Consider the following 15,764-nt stretch of genomic DNA (forward strand, 5'->3'; position numbering starts at 1 on the left):
AAAAATTGGTAAGACACAGTTCCTGCCCTCACGAAGCCTACACTCTAGTGAGGGAAGTATCCAAACAGCTAAAGTACAAAGCTGAACAGCAATGCCAAGAGGTGCCAATGTACTTTGTAGGTTAAAGGGAAAATCTCACTTCCAAGGATGAGAGGGTGGGGGTTGAAGGAGCATTAGACTTTCGCCACTGGGGGAAATCAAGATATATTCTAGATTACGACTGTAATGTCCTAACGGAGGTAAAGGAAACCACCTTAGAATTTAAAATAAAGCAAACCCTTACAGATACCGATTCAGAAAATAATAGTAGAATTAAGGGGTAAAGAAATTATTAATTCAATGTAAACTGCAGAAGCACATTTACCAAGGTGGCAGGTTTTCAGGGACCATAAAGAACTTGGGGAGTGAAGCCTGAGAAGATGAGGGCAGAATTAAGAATGGCTTTCTCCTTCTCGTAAGTTCCAGGGTTTCTCCTTTGCTGAGGCAGAAGGGCCAGCTGGCTTGCAGGCTCATCAGATGCTTGCAGATTTACCAATTGCTGAGCACTTACTTTGTGCCAGGCACTGGGCTAAGCAATCTTACAACAAACCCTCACAATCACCGTATGAGTACACACTATTATTATCCTCCTTTTACAGTGCAAAAACCGAGGCCACAGAGCTAGTAAGACTCAGAGCTCAAAGAAGGATTTTTTTTTTCCTTAAGCTTTGACGTTTGATGTTCTTACCTGGTATTCCAGAAAGGCTACCTCAAACTATATAAAAATTACTCATATTTATGCAATTTAGTGAACCACTCTAGTTTGCAATCTTAGAGCTAATGTTAGAGGTAGATGATGCCCCGTCACACCTTACAATGGAAGTAGTCCTCTATCTTATGTAGAAGGTCGTTGAGTTTGTTCAGACCCTTACAAGGCACCTGGCAGTACAGTGTTCCATCAGAGCAAATATTGGTCACTTTGACACTTGTGTACATGGCATCCACCTGGAACAAACAAGGGATACACTGGTAAAGTTAAAGACAGCGAAAATGTTTGGGAAGAGAATGGAGTGCTCACCTACCTAAGATATTTTAAGAGGAATGGCCACATTTTTTTTTTAACCTTGAATGACTACGTCCTCCCATTTCTCTCAAAATATCTTACCAGGTAGATCTCAATATATTTTACTTCAAAATCTCTCACCCTTCCAAAAAGTCCAATGAGGTTCTTTTCATTACAAGATTTGCATTTTAACACATGCAAGTTGGAGGATAAAAATCAGCTACCATCGAGTTGATTCCAACTTAGGGCACACCCACGTGTATCAGAGTAGAACTGCGCTTCTCAGGGATTTCAACGGCTGATCTGTCAGAAGTAGACTGCCAGGCCTTTCTTCTGAATGAGTTCAAACTGCCAACCTTGTCAGTTAGCAGCTTAACGAGTTAACTATTTACAGCACCCAGGAACTCATTGTTGGAGGACAGATAAGATAGAATGAAATTCATAACTTAAATCTAAAGAACTGATCTGGATCCCTCTCTTTCCAAAAGGAATATCTGCTATTATCTGTCAGGCACAAAACAGACATGTTGCATGTATTAATGTATTACCATATCCCCATTATCTGAAAGGCTAAGAGCAGCTTTAACTTTGGTTTATTTTTTCTCCACTTATTAAAATACATTATTATGTAAACCATATCTTTGCAGCATTAACAGAATCAATCGGTCTATTATAGGTCCATAAGCCACATGAGTTTTAGTAATTTTTTAAAAATTGTAACCACAGTAAATGTTTAATTTTAGCCATTCTGGTTCAAATCGTAATATAAAGACAACTCAGCGTTGTTCTACTTATTAAAGAAAATATTTTCTCAGTGTTGTGTAAGTCTTTAAAATGATCATTTTCATGTTTCATCCTCTTCTGTAGAGTGCACGCTCTGTAATTTATTCAAAGGTTTCCCTCTTTGGGGGCATCTGTATTCTTGATACTTAAAAATTTTTAAGCTAATACAGTATAAACATCTTTATGGATTTAATTTTCCTATTTTTTATATTACCCTCTCCTATTATTCTTGCAGCTCTCGTGGCACAGTGGTTAAGCGCTCGGCTGCTAACCAAAAGGTCAGTGGTTGGAACCCTCCAACCGCTCCACAGCAGAGACGACCTGGGGACCTACTCCTGTAAAGATTACAGCCTAGGAAACCCTCTGGGGCAGTCCTACCCTGTCCTATAAGGTTGCTATGAGTCGGAATTGACTCAGCGACACACAACAGCAGCAACATTGTCCTTGCAAAGAAATTCCACATAAAATGAATATATGCTTAATGTAGGGCATATACCAGGAATTCTTAATAAATAATTCCTAATAATTTCCTAATAAACAATTACTATTAATGTTTTGGTGTTTTTTCCCTTCCTAGCCTCCCCCCCACCCCCGCTTTTTTTCTCAATACAAAAGCAATCCATCTAAAATGTTTAGCATACACATTTTTTTTCCACATTTCTATTTCCTTGGGAAAGATGCCTAGCAAAGACATTGCTGGGTAAAAGATAAAGCGCATTTTAAAGCTGCTTCATCCGTACTGCCACACTGTCTACCAGAAAGATCTGCATTAACTTATACCTCCACTGCGGAGCCCTGGTGGTGCAGCCGGTAAGTGTTCAGCTGTTAACCAAAAACTCGGCTGCCGGAACCTACGAGCTGCTCCACTGGAGAGACGTGGTAGTCTGTTTCTGTAAAGACTTACGGCCTTGGAAACCCTGTGGTACAGTTCTACGCAGTCCTACAGGGTTGCTATCAGTTGGAATCAGCTCGACAGCAATGAGTTTGGTTTTGGTTATACTTTCACTAGTAATGCTCCCTTATTAGGACAGATTACCATATTATAAACCTTGGCTAATTTGGTGGGCAAAAAGGTATATCACATTTCCTCAATGACTAATGAGGTTGGAATGTTTTTCCATATACTAATTACCAATTTATGATTGATTGCTTGCTTAGTTCTTTTGCAATTTTTTAAATTAAGGTTTTTAGTGCTTATATATGTCATTTATAACGTATCATGATTGAGTACATTTTCATACACATTTCACATATTTACTGGCTATCTGTACCATATTCTTTTGTGAGCTGCCTCTTTATATCCTTTGCTCATTTTTCTATTACAGTCGTTCTCAAACATCTTAGGACCCCTTTACATTCTTAAAAATTATTAAGAAACCTGGAGAGCTTTTGTTTATGTGAAATATGTCTATCAATACTTACCACATTTGAAATTAAGAGAAAAATTTTAAATATTTATAAATTTATTTAAAATAAAAATAAACCTATTACATGTTAACAGTCTATTGTTTAAAATAACTTTAAAAAAAAGTGAGAAGAGTGTCATTGTTTTACATTTTTGGAAATATCTTTAATGCCTAACTTAATAGAAGGCAAGTAGATTCTCATATCTGCTTCTGCAGATATTCAGTCTGTTGCGATGTCATATGTCACGCAGCCTCTGGAAACCGCCCTTGTACACTCATGAGACAGTGAGAAAAGGCAAATAATGTGGCCCCTGGACTACACTTGGAGAACCACTGTCCCGCTGACCTATTCACAGTTTTATTATTGAGCTGAAAGAACTCTTTACATATTAAGGAAAACCATCCTCTGTTATATGTGTTACAAATCTTTTTCAAAACAACAGCTTTGAATTTTTTGCTTATGGTGTTCTTTGCTTTGCTTTAGACAAGGTGCACTTCCATACAATCAAATATATCGCTTTCCCTTTACGTCTTTTTGATTCCAGGTCATACTCAGAACACTCTTTGCGTGCCTAAGAATATAATGCTCTACACCTATGCTTTCTTTGATAGTTTCATATTTAAGTATTTGATCCACCTAGAATTTATTCTTGGTATAAATAAAAATTATTTTTCCCAAATGGCTAGCCAGTTGTTCTAACACTATTTGTTGAAAAAAATTTGTTGAATAACCCCTAAATTCTCTACTTAACCTGTTACACCATCTTTAGCATACACTATGCTCACTCCTTACTTATTGACACAGTTAGGTTCCAAAGACCTGGCCATTGTGTGAAAATCAGTGTTATGTAAAAATGGAGTTTTTTTTTTTTTTTTTTCTGTTTTGAGACCATCCATTTGTCTGCTTTTTTTTACTTAGAAAATATGATTACAGAAATAATAACAGCTAAGATTTACTGATGTGCTTGTCACTGTGATGAGTCATCCAGTTATGGATTATTTTTCTGCAGAAAAGGAGGCTTGGAGAAGACAAAGCTGGATATAGCTGGGCTGTGTGACTGGAGGGCCCACGGCTCAACCACTTTACCTTCCTCCTGTGCTGGGCCAGAGCTTCCCTTGAGGAGCCACCTCCAGGGCTCCACTCCTACCCCTGCTAGCTCTGCGTTCACGATCCAGGACCCTGCTCTGCCCTCCCAGACTGATCAGTCACTGAGGCTTGGGGCTTCCTATGAGGGTGAGGGTGCTGGGAGCCAGGTCCGGTTTGGCTCACTTTAGGATGTCATTAAGTTTGCACACATTTCTTCCAAACACCCTCTCTGGTGCCTCTTTCCTTCCTTCCTTCTACCCTACAGCAATTTTGAGCTGCAGGACCTCAGGCTACATAGGAGCTGGGAACCCAGAACAGGTGTGGCCTGCATGTCTGCCCAGAGGCCATGGCCACAGGGAGGGCAGGTGGACGTGGCACCCCCACTGGCAGGATGGAGTGGAGGACACAGGGCAGTGTGGCCTAGCTTCCCAGAGGCCCCCAGAGACCCTCCTCAAGGAACGGGACACTTTGCAGCCATCGTGGCCATGTCTGCCGCCTCATTAGTGTGCAAATTATAGTCAGATAGTAAATTTTTTACTGCTGTCTGAAATGGGCAATGTTGGATAATGAGACAGTCGATAAGTGAAGAGTGCGTGTATATGTTCTACATCTGAAACATTTCTAAACTATTCTGTTTCATTAATACCTCTTTCTATTCCTGGGCTTCTTCCATATTGTTTTAACTACTGATGCTTTATTCCATATTTTAATTTTTAGTTAAGACTGGTTTCCTTTCAATACTTTAGTTTTTCAAAGTTTTTCGGCAGCCTTTGTATACTTACATTGTTCTTTCAGAAGAATTTTAGAATCATTTCGTCAAATTCCAAAAAAAACCCCCAAAATTCGGAGTTTCATGATCATAATTAAATTGATTGATTAATTTGGGAAAGAATTTGTATTTGTATTCAGCTGAAAACTAGATGTTTTTCTATTTATTCAAATTTGTTTTGGTGTGTCTAAGTTTTAAAATTTTCTAAGTACATTCTTATTTCTAGATATTTTATGTTTGCAATTATTGCCCATGAGATTTTTTTCCTCAAGTGTATGTTCTAATTGGTTACTATCTGCATAAAAAAAAATTGTTGTTTTATGAATATTAGTTTTGTAACCTCACTGTCTTTTAAGTTCAGAATTTATTATAAATATAAGGATAACTTCAAACCCAATAACATAAGATATACATTTTTTAGTTAAGACACTGTACAATTGTTAGTCTAAGGTTTATAACATTCTTTTCTGATGGCTATCCTTCATACAATATGTGCAACAGATGCTGATAATGATCACGGTGGTACCTGAAGGTGAACTTCTAGCGACTTGTCACATATGGCCTTTAGGCAGGTGGCATTGATATTGATATCATCTTCTCCTGAGGTATCATACAGAACAACAAGTGGAATGTCACCTTTGTCGAGTATTTCCACTGCAAAGATCTTTCCACAAGTTAAAGATTCAACCACCTTCACTAAGTCAGGGTCATCACTTAGAACTTCCAATCCTGAAAAATATTAAGTATTTTAATTTCTAAAGAAATCATTTTCAGATGGATAAACTGATTTTTCTGTTTTGACTCTTCATTATACAATTAGGAATCGACTACAAAAGTTTTCGATTTGAAATGGAAGCTTTGTTTCATAATCTTCCTTACATTGTCTACCCTTCCCCAAACCAAACCCACTGCTGTTGATTCCCACTCACAGCAACCCTACAGGACAGAGTAGAGCTGCCCCACAGAGTTTCCAAGGCTGTAAATCGTTATGGAAGCAGACTGCTACGTCTTCTTCCCATGGAGCAGCTGGTAGGTTCAAACCACCGACCTTTCAGTTAGCAGTTGGGCACTTTAACCACTGTACCACCAGGGCTCCCTTAGGTTTAAAAAAAACTTTTTGAATGACTGCACTAAAGCAGGTGATTCCAAACAAGAAGAAAAGTTGGTGATCAATCAGAAATTCCACCCCAGGAGAAGCAGCCTTTATTTTATATACACACATACATATTTAAAACAAAAGACTAATATGTATAAAAAGCTATCAATCAGTTATATCTGCCAGTCACATATTTGTCTTTTTCTTCCTAAAATCCAAGAGCCTATCCTTGACTTTTTTCATTTTCCAATATCTACAACTGTGTTTTTCTTATAAAATGAACATTTATTGGAAATTGAGATATACACTTTTTTCTTTCTTTCCTTTTTTAAAAGTACAGAATGATGACCTTGAGGACACCAAATAACGTTCCAATTTATCAAAGAAAGATTAAATGTTTAACGTGATACAAGTATTAAATGAATTTTATTCTAGTTCAAGTACTATTTAAAATTCTTTGAAAATTACTCTGTTAATCTACTAAGCTGATTAGAACTAGTTCATCATTTCCCCAATGGTACTAAAATGCCTGTTTCTGTATTTTTCTCCTTTAAATCCACAAGCTAAAATTCACACTTTGTAAGCTACTCTTCTCTTGTTCTGTTCTCCAGACATGCAACTTTATAGCTTTTCTCAAACCTTTCGTTTCAACCCCCTAAATCTCATCCTGTGCTCTTGATATGTTCTTTTCAAAACCAACTCCTATGCGTTCCTAAAAGGCTTATAAAATTACTTGAGATTTATCTTACAGATGGAGACAAACCCAGCTCCTCCAACATAAGGACTCATCATCCTTGCTGGGAAGGAGGAATTCCTTCACAGGGCTACTTTTCAAGAAAGAATGATGGCCATTTGCTGAGTTTAGCTCAAGCTCTCCTGGTATGATGCATATTCCAATGCCTTTTCTCATTAACAAGACCACTGTGTCCCGTTATCCCTATAATGTCATTCTCACACATGTGCATTCCTCTATTCTTCCTTAAGGAAGAAAAAAAAAGAACGGTGATATATCAACTGTGGCAGAAACTGCACATGACCTACAGCTGAACTTGAGCTTGGGTGCATCAGGTATGCTACTTGTAAGCACTGCCCACAGAGTCCATCTCAGTAGAAAGGCAGCTGAGAGCCACCTCACGACACAATCAAACAAATGATTCAAACTGGTCAAATCCCATGATACAGGGCCTTTATCAGCCAGAACTAAGAAAAACTTTTAAGATGTCCAATAGGACCACGTTTTTATAATAATGACATTTTGTAATTCATTAAACATGTATTTATACCTAGTTCATTTTAGTATTTAGCCATCCAAAGTACAATGCTCATAACTTATCAAGGCAGAGAAAGCTTTAAAAAAATTCCTCTTACCTGCTAGCTTGCACTTTGTAGCCTGAAATGGGAGTGAACAGAACTTAGGATTCAATCTGTATGCTTTGCTCTTTTCAATATTTTCACTAAAACCATAGTCAACATAGCATACCTAATGATAAAAAAACAATGTTTAGGTTCAAATAAATTTTTCTATCTTCACTTCTTTATAAAAAATACTATTTGATATATTTAATTGATTCCATTGTATTCCATAATCAGCATTTTAAAGTGGGACCACTGCTTTTTTCCCAAGTGTAGGGCACCACAGCTCCCTGGAAAATGCCAAGAGAGGTGAACCCTACTTAACCCAGAAATGAAAGGCTGGGGCTGGGTCACAGGAAACCAGGACCCTTGACTTGTGGGGTCCATTCCTCTACTGCATCCCTTTGCCCATAGGAAGAACAAGGGTAAGACTGTGCTCAACTGTGATGCCCTGTCAATGCCAGTTTCTCACAGGCACACTGTTTGGTTCTGCCAGCCCTGACCACCCCACCTTCATTAATATCACGCCTGCATCATTTTACTCTTTCTTGGTTTCACGCTTCCAGCCATTCCTTGCGCAGCAGTATTTGTTTCTGGAGGAGGCATCACTCTGGTGGTATTTATCAGATTCTAAATCCCCCAAAGCAGCATTTGTGATGGCCTCCTCTAAGCTAGGCCAAGGGTCTGGTACTAAACACACAAACAAAAACTCTAAGGACACAAGAAGAGACAGAGAGACCATCAACTGCCTTTGTGAACAGAGCATTAGTCTAAAAAGAAGGCACATTTGATAAGAGGGTCTGTGAGGCCTGCATATCCATGTTGGAAAAGACCATTTCCTACAGTTCACACCTTGACTCAAGACTCCTGCAGGGCCCGGGTCCTCATGCCAGGCAGCCAGCCATTCAAGCACACAAGCCCATTTCTCTCTCCCAAATTGACACCTGCTGTTTTCACAGGCCTCAAGAGTCAGGCAGCTTTTGTTTCCTTTAATAGCTATCACCACCTGCAGCTCGGATTCTACTCTTCCCAAACACAAAATGCGGATACATGGTTTGATAAAGGACATAATATGTGGAACCATGACTCCCGGGAAATTCAGAAGGTATTCTTAGCATAACAAGGACTAAAGAATAACTGCTCCAAAATCCTCAAAGGGTTTCTGTAATGTTTGTCGCTTTTTTCCCTTTTCTTTCCTTCTTTTTAATCACTGCATCACATATTTGTTAGGCAGCTAAACACTTCCAGGTGGATTTCCCAGTGTGACTCTCATCACACTCCACCCTGTGCCTTTCACTCTGTGAGGACTCAGTACAGCTTCTCTCACTAATGCTGAGATCAGCACAAGCTGACTCACAACCTAGCGGCTGGTCCCAGTCCATTCCTGGTTCTCTGGTGCCATCAAGTGGCCGTAAGTCTCCCAGTACCATCTGAGAATACCCAGCAGACATCCCTAGGATACAGAGCTGGGTCAGGCCAACAGGCACCAACATCAGGGAATGACAACATGTTTGTCAGGGATCCTTTTCCTGTTTCCCATACTCACCGAGGATCTGACAAGTAGAAAACAGGGTGGAAATCTTTTACTTTTGCCAGGCATAGCACAATTCAAGAGAAACTAAACCATTGCTAAGAGGCTGGGGTTTCTCCAAATAAAGGGAGGAATAATCTGTCAGCTTCATGGGTTACTTCAAGATCAAGGCCAGAAGAACTGCTACAGATACTGTTGTCTTACAAGCTCACTACCATACAAGATACCGAGCTATCTTCTTAATTTCTAATAACCACCCTACAACTCTCTGCAGCAATGACACAGCGGTCTGCTCCCTCCTGTGTGAGACATTGCTTCTGGGTTCCCTGACATCACCCACTTGGCTTTCCTTCTTCTTCAGCCACTCTTGCAGTCTGCTTTGCTCCTCCTTTGCCCAAGACATAAATGCTGAAGTGTTCCAGGGCTTCATCCTGGGCCCTCTTCTCTTCTCCATCTGTATTTTTTTCCCTAGGTGATCATATCTAGTCCCATGATTTCAAACAGCACCTATATGCTGATACCTCCCAGCCCGATGTATCCCCAGTACTGACTTCTTCCTGAGCTCCAAACTCATCATGTGGAATCTGATATTCTCCAACCTAACAGGTTCTACTAAATTCGATTCACTCCCATACCTATTCTTCTCAACTTCCTAATTTCAACACTCAGTTGTTCAAGCCCAAATCCAGCAGCCATTTTGAGTCTTCTCTTTTGCTTACCCCCCACATCCAATGTATATCCTGGATCTACCCCATTATCTCCATATCCTGAATCTGCCCCCATTAGCTCCATCTCCACTACTGACACCCTGATTCAGTCTACAGGAAACCGGCTATTGCAATAGCCAACTAACTGATCTTACTTTCCTTCTTTGCCCTACTATAATCCATTCTGCACACAGCTACTAGACTGATCTTTAAAACATATAAAGGCGATGACATTGCCTTGCCGGCTCCTTCCTTCCAAGGTATTTGCTATCACAACACCCTGGTTATTTCCTTTTTTGTACATAAGTTGTCTGTTTATTGGTCACTAGTTTATTACCTGTCTCTTCTCACTAGAATATAAGCATCTTGAGAACAATGACTTGTCTGTCTTGTCCTCTGCCCTAGAACAGTGAAAAATGAAGACAGAAACCATTTCCACCATCCCAGAATGTTCCCTCTTGCCCCTCTGTAATTAACCCCCCTCCAGCTCCTGTCCCAGGCAACCACTGATCTGATTACTATTACTACAGATGAATTTTTGCCTGTTCTTAAGATGTCATTTAAATGGAAGGACACAGTATGCTGGCTTCTTTCACTCCACATAGTCTGTGAGATTTATCCATGTCATTACATATATCAGCAGTTCTTTTTTTTTTTGCTGAACAGTATTCCATTATGTAGAGAAACCATAATTTCTTCATATTTTTACCTGTTGGTGAACATCTGGGTTGTTTCCAGTTTGAGCAATTAATAAGGCTGCTACAAACACATGTGTACAAGTCTTTTTTGTGGACAGTCTTCATTTGCCAGGGTAACTACTTAGGGGTCATATGACAAGGGTTTAAATTTATAAACTACCAAACTCTTTGCAAGTTTTTGATTTTTAAAGTCCTGTCAAATTGCTTACAAGTTGTATCTCTATACATTTGGTTAATGAATTTCTGAAATTCCTTTGTGAATGGCTAAGGGCAGCTGGGTAGATGAGGTGGGCTCACTTCTTGGCAGGGCAGGGGGAGTAGTCAAGGCCTCTCCTACAGAAAAAACTGGTTAAGGAACAGCAGCATTGCATCCTTTTTTGATCTCCCTAAATTGTGCTTGAGGGCAGGGGTTTCAATGGACCGTAACTGATGAAGTTAAGCCTGGGCTCAGGGACTAGTTAGTTTGGCTAGGGGCTGAGGCTGGCACATTGAATAGAATAGGGTTTAGTCCTACAGAACAGAGGCTGCAGAAATAGAAGTGGATTTCCCTGCAGGCAAAATCTAGAGGAAACGCCAAGACATGTTTCCCTTCTGTGTAAGTGGGGAGAGACTAAAACTGGGCAACGAGGGACACCCTTCTCCTATACAGTGTCTTTCCTATCAAGACGGGTGGAAATGAGCCAAACTCTTGTAGCACATTTTCCTTTGGGGAAGGGCAGACATCTTCATCAAGACACCTTCCCCTGCAAAATCCTCCATGTAGCAGCCTCTCTGCTGTGAAGGGGTAAACAGGGAAGATTCAAGAGGCGGCCTCATGATTCAGAAATGAAAATTCCAGATAAACACACAGCTTTCACCAAGAAAGGAAGAAGCGACACATTAAAAAGAGACAGAGCTAATGTGAACCTCCTGTGTTGTTATCTGGGGAGCTCCAAAGCCCTAAGGCACCACTGATCTCAGGAAGACTGTGCCTTGTGGGCAAGAGAGTCTGGTTCTCATCCTCTGCACTGAGAGAAAGAAGAGGCAACAGCGCAGAGGCTGATCCCCCGGGATGTGGTCAAGTATGGAACTCTTAGAGTCCGCTGATGGAGAAAATGGCGAAAAAGCCCTCTGACCTTTTGAAGAGGACTGAGAGGGCAACACTCAGCAGGAGCTCTTAGACACAGACCTAAGTCCTACTCAGGTTTCTCGTCAGCTGGCTGCAGGAGAGAAAGAATGTCTTCTCTGATCTGAATTGCTTCTCTCACTCCATAGTACCAACCTTGATGAGAGGCCCACAGAGCTCTGAGCAATATTTATCATTTATCCCTCAGGAATGAGAAGAAATACCTTCTCCTGATCAGATCGTGGGTTATGGCAACTCCCATGGAGAAAAAAATTTTTTTTCTAAAACTCTGAGACAATATGACCATCCATGACTTAAAAGCTGACAGGGACAAGTTTATACAGCTATTATCTTTTCTATTTCCAGAGAAAATTACAGTTTAAAAGGACACAATATTAAAAGCAACATTTACATTTAAAAACCTGTACGGTGTTTGCCTTGTTTATGCTATGACAAGGTAAGCAGTGCTTGCCTTTATTTTGTTGTCCTCTGCTGAGATGATCTGTGCCCGTAACCAAGCGTCTTCTTCGGCATTTACTGCCAGCAAATGCCCAATGTGTACAGCCTGAACTGGTGCAACCTTAGGGTTCTTACTGTAGTATTCCTTCATCTCATCTTCCATTAATTCTTGAGCAGCAGAATAGTCTTTTCCCACATACCTGAATTGGTTAAGGGAAGAGAACACAAATGAAGGAACCCAGAAGGAGGAAAACTATAGGGATTCATTGGTGTAACTCCATTTTCTCTACTGCCATCTTTGGCGCCAGCCCCAGACTTCCTTGTATCGACAGGGAAGACAGCATGTATTCAGTAAACATATGTTGACTAAGAAAGAGTATTGTGGAGATCATGCAAAACACGACAGAGGTCCACCACACCACACAATAGAGTAAACGTTCGACCGTGAACCAGAGAACTAGAAGGCGTAACACAGCAGTCATCGTGACTGTCTTCAGCAAGAACTAGGCTGAGAAAGGACTCAAGGAAAGGGAAGAGAGGAAGACATGATGGAAAAAGGACGCATCAACGGAGGCCAGATTGGCAAAGCTCAAACTAAATTTTGACTAAGGCTGCTGGAAATCCTTGTAGATTACTAAAAGAATCTAGCGGATAGTTTTGCCCTAAAGCTGGTCTGAACAAGGATCAAACTTTGAAAAGTACTGAAATTTTACTAGAGAAAAACAAAGCCTTTAAACACACTCTAAAACAACCATGTGGCAACTCTCCCAACTTATTGTACAAATTAGAACAAGTTACAGCAAAATGTTGTGTTCTGACACCCTTAAAAGACATTAACTCAGGCTCTAGGCAAATGCCTCTAAAACTGCATGTTTTCTGAGAAGTGTTTTTTTTTTTTTTTTCCAATTTGCTCCTATCCCTGTCTATAACTTTCTACTGTTGACAACTGCAGCCACCTTGTCCCAGCTCATGCTACCAAAACATACCATTTTCCTTCCTGCCACAAAAAAGCTACTGTTTTTTTTTGCCCTTCAGTCCTCACAGACATTTCCATCAAGCACCTCCTTCCAGATGTAAGGCTGTGCAAATCAAGTAGGGGGCTCATAAAATGACAGCTCTTTAGCTAGAAGCCTGTGCTCTAACAGCACTGGCACCACCTGGACAGGGAGATGGGTACGGGAGGGAGGCTGCAGAGATTACAACAACGTTCTTTGCATTGTTCTGGTTTCTACCCAAGGCCCCAGGTGGCCATACAGACCTTTAAGAAACTATTTTTTAAGAGCATTTTCATGCACTCTTGGTAACTACCAGCAGGGCAGAAGATGCCACAGCCAATCTGATTACTAGAAAAAAATTCTTTAAAAAGACTAAAAAGGCTTTAAAAAGTCCTTCACAAAAGGGAAAGGGGATCTCTTTTGAGGCAATAGCTCTTTTAAAACCAAATATTACACTCATATTATTCACTCCAGAAACAGCTGTAGAGGCTGTCATAAGCTATCATTTAAGTGTACTGGGCCTCACAAATGCTAAAGCACTGCTTGGAATGCAGCTGTACTCTTGGCTCTGAAGTCTCCAAGAGGCCTACAACTCTGCCCAAATGCCCATCTCCTGGGACCCAGAGTCCCACGGGCTCCCTATGCATTCCCTCACAAGCGCTGCTGCAGCCCTGGGAGCTCAGCTGGTGGAGGGTGGGCTGCAGCTGCCATCTGGCAGTATGCCTAGCACAGGCTCCTGCCAGGGAAGGAGGAAGGTGGCGAGAAGCAGCCTAGGATCGGCAGGCAGCTTCTGCTCGCTGCAGCGACAAGTAGAAAAGGATGGCTACACAGCTTGGGTAAGGCCACAGTTGGTGTGATAGTGGGGAGTGGCAAGAACGAGGTCATACACTGTCCCCAAATTATCTGAGCAAAGCAAAGAATGTGTAGGCTAATACAGGAATGTCATTAACCAAAGTTCTACACAGTTAATTTTTGAGACCAGAGATAACAGATTCCCATAATGCTTGACATGAGGGTTCTGCCCAGGGCTTTGAACCAGTTTGAACCAGTTCTGTCATGGCTGACGAAGTGAAACTGGAACAGACCCAAATTTTTACAATTTGGGTGATCCGGAACGATAACTAGAAAGGGAAAAATTACGGGTTGAAGTCCTGGAATGGGAGACTCGGAAGAGGCATAGTGAGCCCTTTCAGAAACCTGATGTGTGAGACTGGATTATTGGCAGGCCTGTGCAGAGTGTCACACATTCAAAGTGGTGTGTTGGCCGCCATCTTTGAGCAGGGCATCCCTATCTTTGAGTGAGGCGCTGCTATTTCTGACTTTGCTCAAAATCCAACAGGCAGGAGATTTGGTTGCATGCAATGCCTACGATGCCCTTGTTTTCTAGGAGGGAGATTAAGTTTGTAGCAGGGTTTCGATACATAATTTTTCCTGTTCTGGTTCAACCACATTTTAAAAATTCAGGTCTGACTGGTGTCACTTCCTTGGCTATGAGTGAACCAGGAAGAATGGTTCAAAGCCCTGGTTCTGCCACAACACCTCTCCAGGTCCTTCACACGGCACCCACGGCACAGCTTCCAGAGCCTAGTGCCTGCCTGAAGATGTAGGAACAGAACAGGCCTCAGCCTGGAAGGGATTTGCCAAATCTTCGGAGGAAAAGCTACCTGGGGCCAATCTAATGGCACACACGTTACACATCATGCTTGCTGGATTCCAGCCACCCTCCTGAACATGTAGAATGCTGACTCGGGATTCAAATTCACACTGGAAAAAGGCATCTAAGTATCTGAGGATTCTCGACCTTATTGAACTCTGGTAGCACAGTGGCTAAGCCCACAGCTGCTAACCACAAGGTTGGTGGTTTGAACCCACCAGCTGCTCCACAGGAGAAAGATGTGGCAGTCTGTTTCCATAAAGATTACAGCTTTGGAAATCCTATGGGGCAGTTCTACTAGGTCCTTCCTACAGGGTCACTAAGAGTCAGAATCAACTTGACGGCAACAGGCTTTGGGACCTTATTACCCTGGAATAGACTGGAACCCCCACTGAAACGCTAAAACTGATTCAGATTCCTGCCAACCCTTGGTAAGTACATCAGAAATCACATTACCAATCCAGCCCAGTGCTTGGTCCCTGGCAATGGCATCAAGGAATATTGGTAACAGATACCAAAGAATCCTGCCATTGGGGTTGACTTAAGTTTTCGTTACAGTGTCAAATTGTAAAAGTAATGTGCCCCTTGACATCCTTTGTTTACTTCAATATATTAGTGAACCATAATGGGACCCCTAACCCTCAGCCACCTATTTATATCTTCAGGCCATACCACATCACAGAAGAAAAGCTTTATACATTTATAACTCCCGTATAAAACAAGACCTCTTTCTAAAGCTTCCGCAGGTTCTTCCAGCATTCCAAGATATTATGTTCAATCCACTGTGCACTGAAATAGAAAAGCGTTAATATTTTTGTTCTATCCTTTCATTGAAGGTCTTTGAGTATTTTTTGTGGTCTTTTTTTTTTCACAGTTCAGCTGTGAGTCTTTGGGGGGGGGGTGACAGCCCAAACAACAGGAATATTTTGGTTGAAGGAACCTGGATTCTGTTTTGCTTCAGCCTTTTTCTGATCTGTCCAGTCACAGCCACACCCTGGGCTGGCACCTCCAGAGATGCAGCTACACAGGTTTCCACTCTTTTTCCTGAGTTGGAAACCACAAACGATAGTCTTTAGATG

At 41.2% G+C, this 15,764-nt stretch overlaps 1 protein-coding gene across 1 annotated transcript in view; it reads right to left on the reverse strand.

The window, feature by feature from the left end:
- The window catches only part of TDRD7 (tudor domain containing 7), a 65,380-nt gene that overhangs the window by 12,976 nt on the left and 36,640 nt on the right, over positions 1 to 15,764 (reverse strand). Inside the window, exons 8-11 of the mRNA XM_003407847.3 lie at positions 12,050 to 12,236; positions 7,552 to 7,663; positions 5,614 to 5,816; positions 850 to 984 (exon numbers count right to left, since the gene is read on the reverse strand). Coding sequence (XP_003407895.1) covers positions 850 to 984; positions 5,614 to 5,816; positions 7,552 to 7,663; positions 12,050 to 12,236 — 637 coding nt within the window. The remainder of the gene's footprint in view (positions 1 to 849; positions 985 to 5,613; positions 5,817 to 7,551; positions 7,664 to 12,049; positions 12,237 to 15,764) is intronic.

The sequence above is a fragment of the Loxodonta africana genome, chromosome 9 (genome assembly GCF_030014295.1).
Source record: "Loxodonta africana isolate mLoxAfr1 chromosome 9, mLoxAfr1.hap2, whole genome shotgun sequence".
Classification (NCBI taxonomy): Eukaryota; Metazoa; Chordata; class Mammalia; order Proboscidea; family Elephantidae; genus Loxodonta; species Loxodonta africana.